Genomic DNA, 20461 nt, shown 5'->3' with positions numbered 1-20461 from the left:
GTCTGCCACAACCTAAAACTTCACATGTGACAAAAAGTAAAACTGGACTGTGACATATTGGCAACTATGGTATTGAAAGATTTATCAACATGATTTCCTCCACTAGCAAGAGTCAGAAGCCATTGCTAGAAAGCTAATTTTGATTACTCAAATTGTCCTTATGGCAAGCAAGCTGGCAGCTATGTACATTCATTGCACCTTGCAGTTTGTAAAAATGGTTGAGTAGGGGCAGAGATAACACACTTAGCTCTACAAAATACATTGATTACCTTTATCTGTCTGGAAATTGCAGTGGTAGCACTCATCTTTTCAAACCTTAAGCACCACTCACCACTTTCTCTCTATTTTCTTATCATTACTTACACCAAGGAAGCAGCAGAAAAGTCTCAAAGCAGCAGTGATTGTCCCTAATTGTACACAGTCCATCAGTCAGCATGAGTACCCCTCTATCTTTTGAGACTGCTGGACAATGATAGGTAAAAATCTCAAGATGCAGAACAAGCAACAGTTGTGCTGAAGTCAGAACTTGCCACAGTCATTGTATGCAGGTTTCCATTTCCAAACTCCTATCAGCACAAATGACAGTGCCAGTAATCACAGCTCTCTATGGCATCTTTATACATTTTAGAAAAGTGGCATATATGGAAAGTGCTATAAAAACGTGAAATATCACTAGAATACATTCTTAATTATAACAGAGAACGTAAGGATGTTTGCTTTATATGGAATTTTTCCATTAAAAAATATAAAAGAAATAAGATTAATTATAACAAACTGTAATCAGTGCTGTTAAATGGACAATGCTAACACATTTGACAGAGATTTGTATCTTTTTATCTAGAAATTACTACGGTAGAATTAAACTCTATATGTTACTTTATTACGATTCAGTAACATGTATTGTACTCCAAGGCCAGTTGTCTTACCATTAGTTTGTTCAAGAGCAGCTATGCTTTGGAGATGGCCAGTCAAGTCTCCGGGGGTGTGAGTTTAGAAGACTGAAAAAGGTTTATTTCACTAATATTCTCCTCAATACCTTTTAGTTACATTTTCCATTCAGTATTTTGCTTGCTTTTTGGAACAGGCCAGCAAAGAAAATGTAGAAAATCAGATACAACTATACATGAATAAACACTGATATAATTTAAGAGTAAGTTAGGGAAAGAAACAAATTATATGTATTTCCAGCATCTATATCAGCAGGATTTCTGTGGTAAAGCATTCTACTGAACTATATTTTCATGTGTGAGTAGAGATGCAAAAAAATCATGTAGTAGTAAAATCTCATCCTTTAAATTCATTAATTACTGTTGTAATGCTTCTTTTATATTTTGTTTTTTTTTCTTTTTTTAATATTATTCATCTTGTACACCCATCTTTGCAGTGTTTTAAATTATCACCAAATTAGGTAATAATGCCTGATATTAAATTTAAAGTACTCTATTTTTTTCCCCCCAGTTTGAGAATGATCCATTTAGATGAGAAATCTACAGTTTGGAGCCAAAAGGTTAGAGTTTATTGGTTTCATGCTACCTAATGGTTACCCATTGAAAATTTTGATACATAAAATGGTTCACTTACCTCAGACAGAACATTAATCTACCACATCAGTCTTTGAAAGGTTCAAAATTTATGATAAAGGTATTTGATTTATAGACAGATTATTACTACCCATATTTTCTTATTAAAGAAAATCCCAACACTGCAAAATAGAATTGTAAGAGGATTTAACTATAATTGTAGCATTATCTTCATCTTGCAAAACCTAATCCTGGGAAAGGTTAATAATGCGCATATTCCTATTCAAATATCATTAAACTTGTTCATATGATTAGGCACTCCCTGCAGAATTGGAGTAAGGTCTTGATCCTGCATACTCTTGAAGAGAATGATGCTTTGCACGAATGCAGCAGGCTGTAGGCTGTCAGGAAACTGCAGGATTGGGTTCTAAATCTCAATAATTAATCCATCCTTCTTTATACTTGAAAGTTTGAGTTTAGTCAGTTACTATATACTGAATAAAATCCACACTTCAATATTTACATTGTGTTAATGTGGTAAGAATGGCATGTAAATGAAGAAAGAAATGGCTGAAACAATAATCTCAAGCCTATCCCTAAGTTTAAGTAAATAACAAATGATGCCAAAAAGATGTTTCGTGTACATTGAGAGGAACAAATGAAGAAACATACCTTACTAACACTCAGCCAGTATTTGGTTTTGAGTATAATCCATGTGGGAAAGAAAACTTCCAAAAACAATCTACATACAGATACATATGATTATGTTAAGACTCCTGCGGCAATATAGATAATATATTTTTGCCACCATCTGAAAAAGTAATTTCAAATCTCATTTTTCTCTCAGCATCCCTGGCACAAAATATTTGGCTGTTCCTAAAAGCTGATGCAGAATGAGGCTTAAATGCATTCTCTTGATTTCAAGCTTAAAATCAAATACTGAAAAACCACTCATCCAAAAATAAAATTTCCCAATTTCTATTTTTGACATTTTAAAAGCACATGTCTCTTTCAAAATTCTTCCCATTACATGGAGGAAGCAGGCTTTGTTAAGGATAAAGGGAAAATGATGTGCAAGTACATCAGGTAAAATTCTAAGCACATTTCAACATTCACAGGCTATGAAACATTGGTATTCAACTGTTTCTCAGCACTGTTGAGAAAGCAGTTAAAGCCACACTGTATTTTGAAGGGGAAAAAAGTGCTTTATACAGTATGCATCTAAAGGAAAATATTCCTTTTTTAATTTTTCCCTCAATGACATTTCCGTAATTGATCTAAAAGGTCTTGAATCTTCTGACTTCTAGTGGTATTTTAGGCAAGACTAAAAAAAAAAAAGACATTTATGAAAATATACTAGACAACTACATATGGCCCAAGAGAAATATGCCTTAATGTTCTGGTGATATTCAAGTGTGAGAAATACAGGCTAGATGTCAGAAATTTCATTGTAAGAAGTGTTAAAATGGTCAAGAAATTTCTAAGAGCACATGTTAGAAGAGTATTTAAAGAATATAAATGTGCACTTTTTTTCCCCCACTTTCTGCAAGTTTCAAAGTGAACGGGTACAGGGCATCCAAGCAGAAAGTACTTATATTTTAACCTGACTCTGCTTCTTCAGAGGATGAATTCTCAGTGAAGTGAGGAAAGCTACAAAACGCAAGGTACTGTTTAAGTATAAACAGTGCTCTAACAACTGCATTCTCTCTCCACTCAATATACTCAACATCTTATTTATCTTTCCCAAAAAACACTTCTTGAATTGAGAAGCAGAACACAAGTAAAATGATTGTATGCCTTTGAGTTGTATCCCTACCTTAGAAGTATCCCTCATAATCAGGGTGTCTGCTATGCCAAAAAAAAAGGACACTTCAATCATATTTTATGATTGACAATAACTGAGATAACATTTTAAGCTAAGGTACTTTACAGAATTTAGAGACCGAGTAGTAATTCAAACTCCTGGAAATTCAAAACTTGCAGCTATCTTTCACTTTGTCTCACTGCAATTCTCAGTACTATGGATTTTTATCTTTTTCTTTGTTAACCCTTTTCTCAGTAGACAGAGCCCTCAGGCATGCTAGAATCTGAATCATAAAGACCTCAAATAGATAAAACTATTCTGAATTTGGAGTATTCATTCCCTGTTAACCATAGTGAAAGTCCTACTTGAGTATCAAAGATTTAAGTTTAGTGTACATAGTTACAATTCTATTCACTGCAACTAAAGGACACTCTACAATAGGTAGAATACACATATGCATAATATTCATAATGCATACTTTCAAAGCAGCATACTGTAGCAATCCCTCTAAGTTGAGTGAAATACTCTACATTTGAATTTCATGAACATGGAGCAGTCTGAGAACTATCAGAATTCAAAAACAGTTTCTGGACACCCTTGGTGTCTGAAAAAAAAGGCTCCTGAACCCAGGGATTCCAACCTACTCCTGGGAAGGTAGATGAGATTTAAGACAGATGCTGTCTCATCCATGTTAATAAAAGAAAGGGAAATGACTCAGTTGCAATGTTAGCCCTTACTCATACTCTCCCCTGAAAGTATATCTCAGAATGAACATATGTAACATTTGAGATTATATTTGTTTCCTTTTTCAGTGATGCATGCAGTATAGGCTAATAAATCATCCTGTACCTTAGATCTTCTTTTGAGTTTTGTCCTACAGTCTATTGCTGAAGCAAATCAGTAAAATTTGTTTGCCTGAAAATGCTGTGATGTAGTGATGTGGATGCATATGTATCAAACCACCTAGTCAAGTAGAGCAACATGACTTTAAAAAAAAATCTAGACAACTCTACGCTTAAACTTCCTGAGCACTAACAAAATACTGCATTTAGTCAGTAATATCCTGGCTGCATCGAAGGAACACTCAGCAGATCAAGGGAGATAATTGCCTCCAGTATCAAGAGGCAGCCTACAGGAATGATGGGAAGAAACTTGATCAGAGAACGTAGAAATAGGTAACAGTTTTAAACTAAAAGAGGAAAGATTCATGTTAGATATTAGGTAGAAATTCTTCACTGTAAGGGTGGTAAGGCACTGGAACCATCAGAAGAACTGATTAAGGGCTGCCCCATCTCTGAAGTGTTCAGGGCCCAGTCAGATGGATCCCTTTGGGCATTCTGCTCTAGTGAGAGATGTTCCTGTTCAATGTAGGGTTGTTGCAACTAGATTATCTTTAAGGTTCTTCTCAACCCTAAGCATTCTATAAATTTATGATCTAGTTCTTTCAACTTATCTGCTTTGTAAATAGTCAAGACAGCAATATGAGGACAAATATTAGGATAAACCTGAAAAGCTACTGGTATTAAGAGAATAACTGAATACGTGCATTTTATTTTTCACTTGGTGCACAGAAATTGCAAAACAATATGATATTGTGTCAAAATGCTTTCAATATATTTCTTAAATATATATATTACTTTTTAAGCACATTTTTAGTTAAAAATGATCAGAGACTGACCCCAATTGTAGAAAAAATCTACAAGTATAAAAGCAGTACATTAATTTGTAGAAGACCTATGCGAGAAGCAGTTATCTGTTCCTGAACTGGTATTTTGTCAACTATTTTCTAAACTTTAAACAAAATCTAACACACGGAGACAGGAAGTCAGCACGTTTCCAAGCCTCAATGTTCTGCATTACATTGACAGTTGTAATTTTCAGAACAAATGAACTTTTACTACTTGAAACTGTTAGCTCAATAGTATCAGTGTAACTCTGAGACAGAAAATAAAGTCTAGTATTTCACTCATCTGTCTAGCTAAGCTCCCTTTAAGAGCTATCTTTTGTAATCCCATTAAGACAAACTCATACAAGTCTTCACTGAATGAAAAACATGGCCTATAGAATCAAACTCTGATGATGGTGGGCACAAGAGAAAAAATCACAGAATACTCTCAAATCTCAGGTGGAATTTAGAGCACTGCATTCGGATATTCATGAAAATGTAATTTTCCTCCAGTAAACTGAGTAAGTTTCATTTGAAATTATGGAGAAACAGTAAGAAGGAGTTACATGAAGCCAAATTCATCATCATTTTTTAGAACTACATTCTGTCCATACTGTTATGAACTCACTGCAGTCCCTCATGTTTAAGTACAAAACTAAAAAACTATCTTTTATCGTCAAACAACTTTTCAGCTTTATTTCCAAACCTGTCAAAAATTGCTTTATGGCACATTTCTGAGAGCTTGAGATTTTTGGTAAAGAAGATTTAAGTAGTTCTTACATGCTGTTAACAAAATGTGGAAGTAGATTCTTGTGAATTACAAACTGTGCTATTACTTAGATTAACTTTTATAAAAATCCCAAAAGCACTTATCTAACTGCTGAATGGGTGTCTTCTTTGGCTAACTTCAGTAATCAGATGTATGAGAAGGATTTGCCAAGAAGAAATTTGAAAGATCATTTCATCTCTTATAAAAATGCAAAACAGATGTAAAAAGCTCATAGCAAACTATCCCCTGTAGCTATTCAGAAATTCTTACTGTCTAGTTGCTCCTTCATTCCCTGTCACATATTTTGACTTTTTGCTTCATTCTACCCTATGAAGATTTTTGCCTTTTTCCTACTAATTTTTTCCCCTTCAATTTTTTTTTTCTCATCTTGTGACAATGATACCTCATGAGTATCTTCTAGCATATAGAACGAAGATCAGTAAATCTAAGTACAAACTTTTGGCAGTGTGGAAGATGTTCATGGGCACTTTTCAATCTATAAACCACTTCTTAATGTTTTCTTTAAGATATGCTTCATCTGATCAGCTGTATGCATATTTCAACACATATTACTCAGTAAACATTCCCAATAGTTGTTATTATTTTAGTCCCAGAGAGGTTTCTATTACGCCTAAGTTCAAATTAATCTACTGACTATGAAATTGCTTACTGTTGTGGGCACCATGAGCTGCTCAACAGACATTATGAGCACCACGAAGCACCTGGCAGGCACTACAGAGCTGGTGGAACACTCAGCACATACAATCAACAGCAAGCTCTCTGAGGATATTAAAAGTGGTGTCAAGTTATTGGCAGTCATTACAGATCCTGTCAAGTGTTCTGGACGTAATAAATAGTGGTAAGAGCTAGATGAGTTTTATAAATTCTGTATCAGAGGTGTGCTAGGGAGTCCTATTAGATTGAAGTATGACATTCTGAGAAACTGCTGTTTCATTTCATCTGTAAAATTTGCAGGCTCATATTCATTGGCAACCTGGAAATACCAATTAGCAGCCCTTAATGAGTTCTTCTGATCGTTCCAGTGTTTTCAGGAGCAGCACTTTTCCTGCTGGGAAATGGATCTCTATGAAGATGCCCATGCTGGGTCTCTGTAAAGTGGTAGCTTGATATTTGGAAGGAATTGCAGACTTTCAAATGATCATTAATGCAGGCTACTGGAAACTTCTCACCCTTTCACTCACAAGAGCACATTCCTTATTTCTTTCTAGCTGAATATCTGTGCTTCCTTAACAATTCAGCCACTGAATGACCTATGGTTCACAGCTTTTTACATCTCTCACAACTTGTAAACATTTCTATTGGCCATTGTTAAAACCACATTTTTTGTTAGGACTCCAATTGACCCTGATCTCCATTCTGCTAGGAAAGTGTTAGTAACACACATCATTCCTTTGGTGATTATGGGAATAAAAGTGTGGCTTTTCTTTCATTTCCACAAGGTATTAGCAAAGTCATCACCCCACCAACTTTCTGTCATTCAAGAAAGTCTAAGATCCAAAGATTCTGTGATTAATGAAGTATGCGTCAAATAATATTTCTGACTATGGAACCCACCAGCACAGTCACAGACAGGGATATTTTCTATGCAGTGTAACTTTTAAATTCATGATGTTTCTCTGTCCTATGCTATATAATGTTCAGCCAGAGATGAATTTTCTTTACTCGTTTGCATTTTTTGTTTTCTTCCTCATCCCATATCCTTTATGTTTCCTACAGTGGAAAATCTCAGAAAGCAATTCACTTACAGATCTAAATTTAAAGAATTTGCCTAACATTCAATTCTAAAAATCCTATTCATAGGCAGCGGTGCTGAAGTGTATAGAACAGATTTACAAAATGAAAAATAAAAGAACAAAGTCTGATATTTGTGTCAGAGATATAACTTAAAGGCAACATTCTCTAAATTCCTCGAGGAAACTTCAGTTTCATGCAATATATAATGTAGGGCTACCATCACGTATTAATGTTTCATGTCATGAATATACGTTACCTAATATATAGACAGGACAATGGTGCTCTCTCAATATACATACAATTTCAGATGAAATAAGCAAATTGTGTTTTTCCCACTCTATTTTAATCTTACTTGTGTTTTCTGTGCATTATACCTAAATTTCTTGCTGCTATAAGAAACCCAGAGCTATTAATATTTTTTTTGGCGATACTACTACTTTTTTTAAACATTTTTCTCTCAAACCACTCCAGTTGGTGATGTTAAACACCAGTGCAACTCACCACATATCAATTGGTTTTCCTTCAGGTTACGAAAAGACAGTCCTTGTAAAGCACTGGGGTAAGCACAAACAGTTTCCTCCGCAATTCGGACTGAAGCATTTCTAGCCCATTGTAAGACCCATTTCAGATTACAGTCACAAATGAGTGAATCAGTGTTGAAATGCCTAAAAGAACAAAGGAACAGCACAGTTAGTGTACACACAATTTTCATACACAAACTTTCTTCACAGTCTTTCAAATATAGATTATCACATTCTAAAGATAATCCTGTATAGATGTGTAAGTAATTACACAGATAACCTGAGACAAATAATGCACACTGTCCCAATCCTAATGTCTTTCAAAACATTATGCCAATTTTTTTTTTTATTTGGGAACAGTATTTCTGACTACTGACTTATATGTGAATAGGTGGTACTATAAAAAGCCACACTGCAAAATACATTTAATTACTAAAACACCTTCAAGTAGAAAATTAATCACGGAAACATCCAATGTATACTTTTAAGTCTCAGAGAGGTGCATTTAATATAAATAGCCCAGAACTGTCATTATAGTTCCAGACAAAGGTTTTAATATGAGTGCTTTTGTTTTTTTATTCAGTTATCACACAATGTGATGCATACAAATATGGAAAGGCGTAAAATCATAAAGTAGAAAAGAATAAATACGGATGCCATTCAGGATTGCCAGTGTGGGTTTGTCAGGAACCGCGCCAAATTCTCAGCGCAGACACAGACATTGGTAAGAGAATACTGTATATTTTATGTTTCTAAAGCATTGATAGAAATAATTCTGTTTGAATTCAACTACACTGTGTTCATTGCAATGTTTTTCTTGGCTTTTTAAGAAGGGAAGGAATCATACTTACAGTGCTTTCAGAGCTAGCAACTCAGAAAAGAGTCCATTCATGAGACTTGAAAAAATATTCCCTGACAAATTCCTAGAAAAAAAAAAAAAAGTAAATTATGGATATAGCAAATACATGAAAACAAAATTGTTAACTTTTTTCCAAGTGCTAATTAAAAAAAAAATGTAATTTCCTGACCACAACAAAGACATTTAAATTTGTATATTGCCTTTTCGTAAATGACAACAATATTCAAATCAAACCATGCACTTTTTCTTATTTTATTGTCACAGCAGGTACACATACAATTCATTCCATTTAAGAAACAGGAGTTTCTGTATATATTTAACAGAAGTGATATACTCTAGAATTTCAGTGTAAATATTCACTCAGTGATTTTTCACCAAGACCTATGTTGTAATTTACTGTTTATGTAGAACGCTATTTCAAGGTAAACAAATAAAAGTATCAGTTTAATAACATATAGATGAATCCTAGCATTTTATTTAAATAGCAGTGAGTTTTCAAAGTAAACATTTTTATTACAAAAGACTTCAAATAAATGGATATTCCCTATCATCACGTTCTTAAGGCCATTTCCATTTTAACTACTGTTTTACTATATTTTTGGTCTTGATGTCTGAATGGGTTAAGCTGAATACTTGCATACAGATGCAATTTAATATTTCCTCATTCAATATTACTGTTGAATCAGCATCTTAAAAGTACAAGAAGTAAATACTTAATATCAAATAATGCTGTCTTTTTAAGTACTTGTAAAATAAAATAAGTTGTAGAGCCTTCTGGAAATAATTCATCTTATTTTTGTATTCTTGGCAATTCTTGGAACAAAAGTAATTTTTCAACAATCAAAAAAAAGGCTTTGAACAATTCAAAATTTCATGGTAGCTTTAAGCAAAACTCTACTAATAGAGAAAAATAACTGGCTCAGCAAAGTTAAGTGAAATTATTTCTCATTATACTGAGTGACAGTAAGATATGTTGATATAATTGAGGTCATTGCAAGTATTTTGTTTAACAGTGCACCCTTAATACAATTGAAGCACTAAGGTCTTGGAAATGGAAGGGCTTTCTAATTTGCCTTAAAGTGTAGGTATATATAAGATAGCCTCTTTACTTAAAATTAAATGGGCCTACTCATGCTTATTGGACATAAGCCCTGGCTAAGCATATGCTGAAAAAGTTCAATGAACTGGGACCTTAAAAGAACTGAAAGAGAAAGTGATAACCCTGACATTTACAAAGTAGACCAGAAGTAGCCTCACCAGTGAGAAAGCAGATACAGTAGTGCCCTGTTAACTGACAGCACAATCAGGCTGAACTGAAAGACAGCAAAAGCAACCTGCCTAGCCATGTATGGATGCCAGCTGAAACACAGCACAGCTTCCTCCTCTTTACCCTACTGCAGTATGGCAGCATTTCCAATCTAATGCAAATCTCACTTTTCTCCTAAATAGCTGGACAGACTTCAAGCAGTAAAATAAACAGAACATCAGCACTGAAGTTTGGTAATTCTGTTTGGACCTAAGGAAGGCTTCATTTCTGGTCAGTATTTGAGAAATCAAGGAAAAACTAAATCATTTCCATGGCTGATGTAGCAATATTCAGCAAACAGAATGTGGCTATTCACCTGCTGAAGATGCCCATCCTACATCTGATAAATCTATGCACTTTCCATAGGTCCTACCAAGCCCACTGAGATATCTCACCAGAATTGCCTTTTGTCAAACTAAAAATTCCTAATGTGCTCTTTTCACAGATTTTTTTGAAACTTCTCATTGCGAGATATACATGTTTTCTTCAGTGCTTTTGGCAAGTAGTGGAATAATAGAGTTCCTGACAGTTCAGAAGTCAGCACAGAGCCAGTAAGTCTGTTTTCATATTCTTTCATATTCAGCCAATGACCTGGCTCAAAATTTCCACATTATTACTGCTAATTAGCAACTAGTATCATGTGCTGTATAAATCACAAATAAATTTCTAAATCCAACAAGCACAACATATAAGACTGGATCTCCCCAACACTGGGAATAGCCTCTTTGCTAACAAAGCAGTCTGGAGCATTATTAAATCACCCAATAACTGAGCACTTCTGAGCTAGATGTCTGCAGCATGCTACAGATGCCTGGTTCTGTTGGCTCACATGACATTTATATTCTGTATTAAAATATTTCTATAACCACGGCATTGTGAAATTCCACTATTTCAGATATCTTAAAAACCCACTCTAGCTTGACTTAAAAGGAAATTTGTTCTTAAAAAATCCCCATCACCTAGTTTCCAAACATTTCAAACATAACAAATTAATGCACTCCAAAGCTGATAGCACTTGCTATGCCATTAACTTACTGCATTAATAGAAACGTGTGCTCTCTGTTATATCTGAGGTAAACCATTTTAGTTTTATGTACAGTCGTGCACTTATTTTTTTCTATATCAAATACCCCATGCTTTTACAGAAATTAATAAAACACTTCTGCCAGAAGCTTTAATATAAATAACAAATACCATAAAACAGCCAAATGCACCTCGAAGGACTGATTTGAGGCAAAGTACAGGTGGAAACAAAGTATATGAACATGAAGTATGTTTCACTCTTATAAGCAGTATTAGAAAGCAGAGGCTGAATGAAAAAGCAGTAGATTCTTCTGTGCAAAAAGACTTGATAGAGAAGGTATAAAACCTACAGCACAAATAGAGGGCAGGCTCTGGTGCATACTTTCTCAGGATGAGGTCTATGTGATTCACAGTGTTATTCTGGTTTTGTACTTTATCTCTGGCACCATACAAAGGGAGTAGTTTCTTCAATGACAGCAACAAAGTCACACAAGAATTTATGGTATAATATTATCATAAAGCTAGTTGGTGATAATGATTCAGAGCTGGGATGACAAATAAATCAGATGTACTTTAATCAAACAGTTAGAAGTAAAGAGGAAGGTCTGTCTGGAACTTCTTAAAGGAAGATCCAGCAGTAGCTGCTTGCTGAAATAGGTTTTAATGTACTAAAATGCCAAACCTGAAGGACTAACTTATTGGGGACTATTAAGATGATATCTGGTCAACCAGTACACCAACCCAGTATTCCATAGCTCATGATATTTAAATTAAGTATAAACAGAATTAGTATGGATGGCCACACCATTACCTACCAAAAGTATATTTGCATACATCATTCTGGAACAAAGCATTGAAACATGGCCTCTGAGGGACTGAAGTAGATCTGGAAGATTTGTTGCATTCAATTATGTCAGTCCTAGTTAGAATACGTGCACCCCAGCACAGCATAAACACAGCCGAAGGATGATATATTAAGTCAAAAAAGTTAAGCTAATATCTTAGAAGACATAATAAATCTTCTCTTGTGCTGTCTGAGGCACTGTCAGATACATCTGTCAAACGATGTGAATGCATTTTGAAATCATTTTTCAAGTACAAATCATCAAATCCAAAAAGGTGTAAAAATTAGATCACCCTCAAGGAACATAATCACAATTCACCGCCTGCAGTGATTTTAGGGAGCCGTACGAAATTTTAGATTTCATTAGTAATTTGAAATTCAATTCCAATTCACAAAAATGTACATCCTGACCTGAGTAAGAGAACTTTTTCCTACGTGCATGATTAAGAGGCTTATAAGTTCTATTTGGATTTCGTATGTGTTTATGTTTTCAAAACAGTATTTGATGATATTACTAATGATTATTTTTTAGTATAAATTTAAGAAACCCTTAGGTTGCCCTGTTCAGTATAGTCTACATGAAATCATCAAACCCTTTGAAGAGTCCTTGCATAATCCCTAAAAGCTAGACAAATTTCACCTTTCATTTTAGAGAAGTATGTTTACATACATTTATCCTACTGAGTTTAGATATATTCGTCACATCATTTGATGAAAAGTTATGTCAGCTTAGCTGATTTTTTACTTTTTTTCCCCCCCACATTTTTATTTTACAAAGCCAAGAACAACTGCATTATTTTGTTTCACCTGGTATTTGTGCTCATAAACAGGACCAGGAGAGCTCATCTGTATAATTCACAGAAGGTGCATAAGGATTTATGTCCTTTGCTCTTTCCAGTGGACTCACGGCTCTCCCTACTGGTTTGGATAACAGCCTGCAAAGATCTTTTCATCTCTGCTAAAGTAACACAGGAGAGCTCTAATTTCTGCAATCAACAATTGCATAAATCATTATTTCTCTATATATATCTTTATAATGCTCCTTTGATATTCTCACCTATAATTGGTGGTTATTGAATCAGTTTATTATTTAAGAATTTGTCATCTTTTCTTTAGTACAATTCTTTACATCCATGTTATATTAAGTAAATGCCACTCCACACTGTTTTCAGAGAACACACTCCTGAAAATACCAGTAAACATGATTCAGAGGTATCGCTAGCAACACAAAGGAGGCTTATTGTAATTTATAGATTGAAATAACTTGTTTTTGGAATTTTTTTGTAAAAAAGTCCAAGGGAAAAAAAAATGCCAGAAAGTGTTAGGCCTAAGGAAGCAGGTTGAATTAGCCCATAGTCAGCAAAAAAAAAACCAAAAAAACACTAGTTCTTACATTCAAGGCAAATTAAAATTGTCAACTCAAGTGATTATTAATAATTATGTCATTAATCAGATTTCTGAGATAGAGGAGCAAGTAACATGGTGAATGGTGGGGACTTGCTCCTATCAACTGTGATGCTAGTGATACAACATAATCACCAACTCAACAAGAGTAATGCTGCTCTTGACTCTGGTTTGTTAAAGATGACAGCTTGCATAAAAGATGAAGTCATAAATTTTGATACTGTAAACACTAACTGATTTACTCATGGTAAAAAAGAAATTTTGTCTAATCTACCATTAGGCCTCTGAGTTCCAGACTTCACAAAAGATAAAAATTGAAAAATAATAAAGTAACTGGAGAGGAATTATTGAAGTATATGAACTGGCATGCAGGATGATCTCAATAATATAATCAACTGTAGAAAAGTGGTTTAAAGCCCAAATTTAAAAAATGGAGAACAAAAAAGTGAACCAATGACTGAGCCTTGAGAAATATATATATTTTTAAAGATCAAAGATGTAGAGAGCCAATAATAAACTGAAAATGCTAGTAAAAAGTCAGAAAGTACAGAGATTGCGAGATTTACTAAAAATGAAGTTACTCTTCGGAAAATCTACCAAAAGAAGGTGGTTTACTACACTAAACAGTTCTTAGTACAAATAATAAGTGAGAAAGAGCAGACGTTATATGTAGCCTAAATATATCTAATTGCTACTATTTCTGACTTTTCAGTGATGTTGGTTGTCTGGTTTATATGCATTTTGTGGGAAATGCATCATTAGATTCTAGAAATGATCTTTCCTAAGATCACCTACAGAATGACTAGTAAGATGCAGAACTAGTTAGAATCTAAAAATACCAGGGAAGATAGATGCCTTCAATACTAGATCTCATCACATGAAAAAAATCTAGTATAAATTTAACATTTTTTCCTTCTGACATAATATAATGCTAGATATACACTAAAATTAATCAGCAATTTTCCTTTTCTAGAAAATCACTGGTTTTATTAATATGCTTACATGATATATCTTCAGTAAAAGCATACTATAAAAGATGAAAGAAAACCCCAATCTGCCAACATTTTTTCTGTTTTACTTTTTTTCAGAACTCAGCCAGTAACTGCAAGTGAAGTCAAACTAACAGGTCTATCAGAATCATCTTTTTTTGCACTTGCACACGGACATAACATCCATAAAGAAGAATCCATATAGTAATGAAGAACCTAGGGATAAGAACATTTATGGTGTTACATTATAAGCTAATGGGCAAGACAGAAGAGAGGGGAGTGAGATGCTGCTGGTGTTGTGCAGAAACAGCCTTGTGACTGACTACTTAGAGCTTTCTCTAGCGATTTTGGCTCAGAAAAGTAAATACGTGAAAATAAATCTGGTAATAACAACACCAAAGTCTAGTCAACATTAAGAGAACCATTTTCTAAGAAGAGGTGAGCGTACTTGAAGATAGTAGGTCAAGTAATTTCACTAAATAATATTATTTAAAGTAAAAAGTGTAACAAGAATTTCACTTGAGAGTTTGAATTAAGAAAGGCATCTTTAAAAGTTCAGCTATAAACTGGAGGCACAGATTAAAACAATGCAGAAAGTGCTGAGTTTACACTCGGAAATGAAATCTAGCCTCATAGTGAGGAAAGAATAAATATTTACCTAGGATGCATAAAAAGACGGGAGGCAAGAAAACACAGTGATAACATAACATATGGGGAACTGATGAGACTTTCTCTGGATTTACATGCTCAGAAGAAAATCTGCAAGCACTGTGGCAGGGTGAGAGTTCGACTACCAGAGGGAGCAGGGGTTTGGGAGCCTGTTTTCCCAAGGGACACTGTAATGCTTTGGTTGGTACAGCTTGGTAACTACTGAGCTTTGCCATGCATACATGCTGCTTTCTGACACAAGCCAAGAATGCAGAGATAGTCTTCCACTCTCCATCCTGGTCTTCAGAGGAAAGGGCAAATATAGCCAGAACAAATGCTGAAAACTCACTGTGAATTAATTTCTGTTCTTTATATTCACAAGACTGAAATTTAGCAGTTAAGATGGTTTGGAACAATTTATGAATAAAATTTTTAGACTTTTTGCCAAGACTGCAGGGATTTGAACAATTTCTGGTAAGGTTGCTCGTATTGTCTAGAAGGTAGCTTCACCATTCTGAATTAAACGTACCTTCTGTGATAATCTGACTTTACAGTCATAGTCACGTTCACTGAGCACAACAAAGGAAACATGGCAACCCCCAGAGGCAGGTTGGGTTTGCCCAATCTGACCACATGCCCGAGATGAGTAAAAAGAGGAGTGGGCAACTTGCTATCAAGGCTCCTTCCATTGTCTTTTCTCATTTGTATACATCAGAGGAGATCTGGCACATTTACTCTCAATAATGCAATGAGTTAAACGTGCCAGTTTTGGGCCTTTTACCCAGCATCATTTTGATCTCCTGGCAGATCTTTCTAGAAAGAGTTTCCTGTTTTTTCCAAGGTCAGTTTCTCCAAAACTGTCTTGGAGAGAAAGAAAATAAAGCTTGAGATTTGTAACATACTGTGACACAGGACTGATTCCCCATTCAGGAATGAAGGCAGATGTAGATAAAAATGCAGAGCCCTCCTGGGTCTTTCTCAACAGGATACACTGAAAAGTGTATAACAAAATATTGTTTCCTCCATTTATTCTCTTAACCTCCAAATATTTGAAACTCAAGAATTTCCTGAACAATACCAGGTTTCCATGAACTCAATAATCCAGCAGGGACTTCTCTTTCATAATATTATCCATAGCCTCTTGAATTCATGTAAAGTTTTAAGAGAATCCTGCAGCAACGTGTACCTCAGCTTTGTCTTTTGTTAAAAAATAATGACAACAAACCTTCCTTTTGGTTTGCTTTTTTTCCAGTTTGCCTCAGTATTTTTTCTCAGTATCCTCTAGTTTCTGTACTGTCAAAGATGATGAAAAATAGGTCGCTGTTCATCTCTATTATGTTATTCAGAATTTTAGAGTCTCGTATCATACCTCCCTTCCTCTCAACTGTCCCTTTCCCAGCCAGGAAAGTTGCAGGCAACTTATTCATTCCTAGTGCTGCACCTCTCAACACTCCGTTCTATCTTGCCTTGAGCCTTTCAGAGATTTGATCACCTTCCTTAGCTCAGTGGACTGAGAAAGACTGCCAATATTTTTCAAAATGCAGCTGCTTAACTTTCTTTCTGTAGTATTATATACGTTCTCTGATTTTTTCTCCCTTTCATTAATAATACTTGTATTTTTTTTTAAAGTGATACTGAGCAACGAGCAGCTGTTTTCATGACATTATCCACTATCATCTCAAAACATCTTTCCCAAGTTTTAATGGTTAGCCCAGAACTTTTTTTCTTCCCTACATCACTTAATATATATTTCCATTAAATTTCATTTCCATTTTACTGTGCTGTCAGGGAATCCTCTCCATTGCTTCTGTCATTCCTCAAAATCAACTTTCGTCTCTTCAGGCCATGATAAACTTAGCATCTCTAGTAAATTTGGCCCTCACATATTTTATACTTTCCAGATTCACCAGATTCTCTCTGAAATTGAACAACCCAGGTATACTATTATAATCTTTTTTTGTTTCTGAGTGCTTCTTTTCTAACTGTCTCAAAATCTATGGACCCAGCAAATGCTGAGACATAAGGATAGGCAAGTCAATTGCTCTGCTCCCTAGAGCATGCTCCAGTGTCACTGTACACAGTAAACTAAAGACTCAGAAAGTACCATAAAAAATGGTATGAACAATACAACACCTTCAGTGGGCAGCCTAAATTTCACATTTCTCAAGCAATTGGAACTACTCTGACATTCCAAATTTAAATAATGCTTTATGCATTTTGTCTATGGCTGTACAGTTTTTCTGTAATACATTTTAAGAACAAAAAAAAAAAGCTACAAAATTCTAACTGATCTCCAGTGGATCAAAAGAGCAATGTATCAATTTTCTAACCAGCATTAGAAAACAACTTTATGAATCATAATTTGGGTATTTGACCTTTATTTGTTTGCATGACATGCAAACAGAAATTCAGCATCTTTACAAATGTTGTATGTACAATTTATTTGGAGTTTTGATATATATTACATTTGAAAATAGAATCATCATCTCTAAAGTGTCATGTCATCACAGTCAAGGGCTCAGTAGAGGTTTTTTTCACTTTTATGGGAAGACTATATGAAATTAATTTTGATATAATGAAAATTTGTCAACTGTAGTCAAGTAAGTCATGTAGTAGTTCAGATTTCTTCTATTTAAAACAAGAGAAGTATTATACTCACAATTTATGAAGACTGCTAAGTCCAACAAACATTTCTGGTGTTAGGCAACCAATTCTGTTATTTGAAAGATCTCTGAAAGAAAAAAACAAACAAACAAAAAAACACAACGGTAAAACATTAGTTCTATGTTATTCATATATACACCCAGATAATCACAAACAGCCTCTTTAATTTTAATGCTTAAGGAGACAGATACAAGAGAGAAATAAAGCTTTCTTCAGTAACATGACTGAATTAAACAGCTCTCACAACATTATATAAAGTCTATTTAGCAATATTCCACACTTAAACATACCACACTGCAGCTTGTATTAATTGCATTAGAATGCAATTATATAAATAAAAAAGCAAAACTTATCTTCAAAACAACAGATTTATTCTTTATCACATTTATTAGTGTCTGCTTGTTTATTTTTGAAAAGCATTATGTATCCTCCACTTTGTTGTGTGCAATAGTTAGTCAAGATGGACACATTTTTACTGTTCACTAACGTATCTTCTCATGGGTACCATTCTCTCTCGTTGAAGTCACAGAAACCAAGGAGCAGTTAATTTTTCAGCCAGTAAGAAGTTTAGTCCTGATAAGCACTAGGAAAGCTCTTCCAAGAGCAATACAGTGGCTGCCTCAGACTACGAATGCTACATTATGTTCCGTAACTGCTGTCTGCAGAAAGATGAATGGGCGCTTCCTCTACGACTAATATGTACAACAAAATGTACAGAATCCTTTTAGAAAGGAAACAAAAGAAGGTATAAACACTCATGTTGTGATAGCAACAGGAATTCTGCCCTCGGGAATATTTTGAAATAATGATTAACTCTATTTAATTTTCTACCGTTTTCCTTCATATCAACTTTTTTTTTTAATATAACTGTACTAATCTAAGTATTTTAAGTGATTAAATGTCCACTAAGACATTAAATTTTATCTGAATATATTTTTGTTATACAATCAGTGGTAGCCTTCTAAGTTCTTTATTGCATTGTGCAACAATATCTTTCTCTTGCTACAAGAGAACACAAACAATCAAAACAAGAGAATAAAGATGAATGAGTTTGATAAATCCAGTTGTTGCTTTCATGGAGAAAAACCCCATCTGCTAGAATGTGAAGGCAATGTCTTTGGAATTCACTACAAAGTCTTGTCCCATCAGTCAAAGAATATATTGCTGTACAATGAAATGACGAAATATTGCATTAGAATGAAAATATTTCTTAAATGCTAATCAGGGATATGAAGTAGGCAACAGATGAAGAAAATAGTCTGCAGAACAACACAGTGCCAAAATTGCAAATATACTGTTATTCTCCAAATTTTTCTAGTGAAAGATACATGCAAACTCTTAAAACACAACCTCAAGACAAATACACATTTATTCATATGTATCTTTCCCTTAAAGAATTAAATAGTAAGCAGGAACCCACTCAATTCTTAGTTGGGTAATGCTTTATTTCAGCCTGAAAAGTCTGAACGCATACAGAACAACACACATCAAAATGTGGAGAATGATTTGAGCGGCAGGAGTAAATTTCACCTAAACTAATCAAAATAAGTGTTTTTCTCAAAATATGAGACAGTAAAATGGTATTTTTAACAAAGCAAAAGGCTATCTTTCCTCTTCTGAAGGCTTTTATCAGTATTATTTTCACGGTAAGATATACGTGGCTGAAATCTCGTATTATAAAACCCATTTTTAATCGCAAAAAGAAAAGATAGCTTTCTGCATATTCCTCCAGACTAATACATATTATATTAGGTTTTACTCAATTCATAATGTACAAAGCTGATGCTCCTTTTCAGGAGTAAGACATTTACCTTAATAATGTTGACTTGTTAAATTGATGTGAGAGAAAGCAAAACTCTCCCCTGTTGAATAACCAAGCATCATAATTTCAGTGCTTCATAAATTTTCAATTTGCAGCCATTTTCTTTGTCCCTTTTTAAGTAAACCCTTGTAATAATTCAATTTTTCATTTGAATACAAATTAGAGGATTTCTGCAAATCATTTGCAAAAAACATTTTGATGTTGACAGCCTGCTGTTTATCTGTCTGCCTTGACATAGTTGTATCTCCTGCAATTGCCCATTTTACACCAACTTCAACATGTGAAATAAGAAGATATGAATATAAAGTGCAGCCTTAAAGTAATGACTCTATTCAGCATTCAACAGGAGTTTATAGTATTTATAGCTTCTTCTCAGCTGTCTGCTACTCAATTGTTGAAGAGCTGAAGACTGCAGAGATTTTCTTACCACAAATTATACCTATTTGTATCAAACTTGACAAGCTGGTAATTAATCAACTCACTGTCTCTTGATTGTTCCCAGTGTTACATATTCATGCCAGAAAGAAGGGGTCTTTTTCAGCTCTGTCCTGAGAAATCCTAACATTACCATTCCTAATATTCTAATTTCTTCTCATTTTTCCTAACATCAAATGATTTGATCTTCTTGGACTTCTCTCTGACAGCTGATCTAAGTTTCACCTGTTTAAGTTTTCCAGCACACAGCCCAGCACATGAACAGGCTTCTCGTTTTTCCCACCAGAGGTCAGGGTTGTGTTATTAGAGTACGTGGCCAAAGCAATAATTAGCGCTTGTTTTGATCATTTCATTGTTTTATCCCTAAACGCAGTGAACACAGAAGTGCCAACCTTATGTTTCTGTTTGCATTAAAAATGCATACGATGCTCT

At 34.5% G+C, this 20461-nt stretch overlaps 1 protein-coding gene across 4 annotated transcripts in view; it reads right to left on the bottom strand.

Annotated features, from left to right (window-relative positions):
* The window catches only part of LOC122160220 (adhesion G protein-coupled receptor A3-like), a 252456-nt gene that overhangs the window by 138427 nt on the left and 93568 nt on the right, over positions 1-20461 (bottom strand). For all 4 annotated transcript variants that reach the window (XM_042818574.1, XM_042818573.1, XM_042818575.1 and 1 more), the window contains exons 4-6: positions 17768-17839; positions 8887-8958; positions 8016-8179 (exon numbers count right to left, since the gene is read on the bottom strand). In XM_042818574.1, coding sequence (XP_042674508.1) covers positions 8016-8179; positions 8887-8958; positions 17768-17839 — 308 coding nt within the window. The remainder of the gene's footprint in view (positions 1-8015; positions 8180-8886; positions 8959-17767; positions 17840-20461) is intronic.

Source organism: Centrocercus urophasianus, unplaced genomic scaffold (genome assembly GCF_019232065.1).
Source record: "Centrocercus urophasianus isolate 14NV4802_14NV808 unplaced genomic scaffold, USGS_Curo_1.0 seq_17, whole genome shotgun sequence".
Classification (NCBI taxonomy): Eukaryota; Metazoa; Chordata; class Aves; order Galliformes; family Phasianidae; genus Centrocercus; species Centrocercus urophasianus.
The sequence above is the reverse complement of the archived record's forward strand: the minus strand, read 5'-3'. Positions and strand labels throughout refer to the sequence as shown.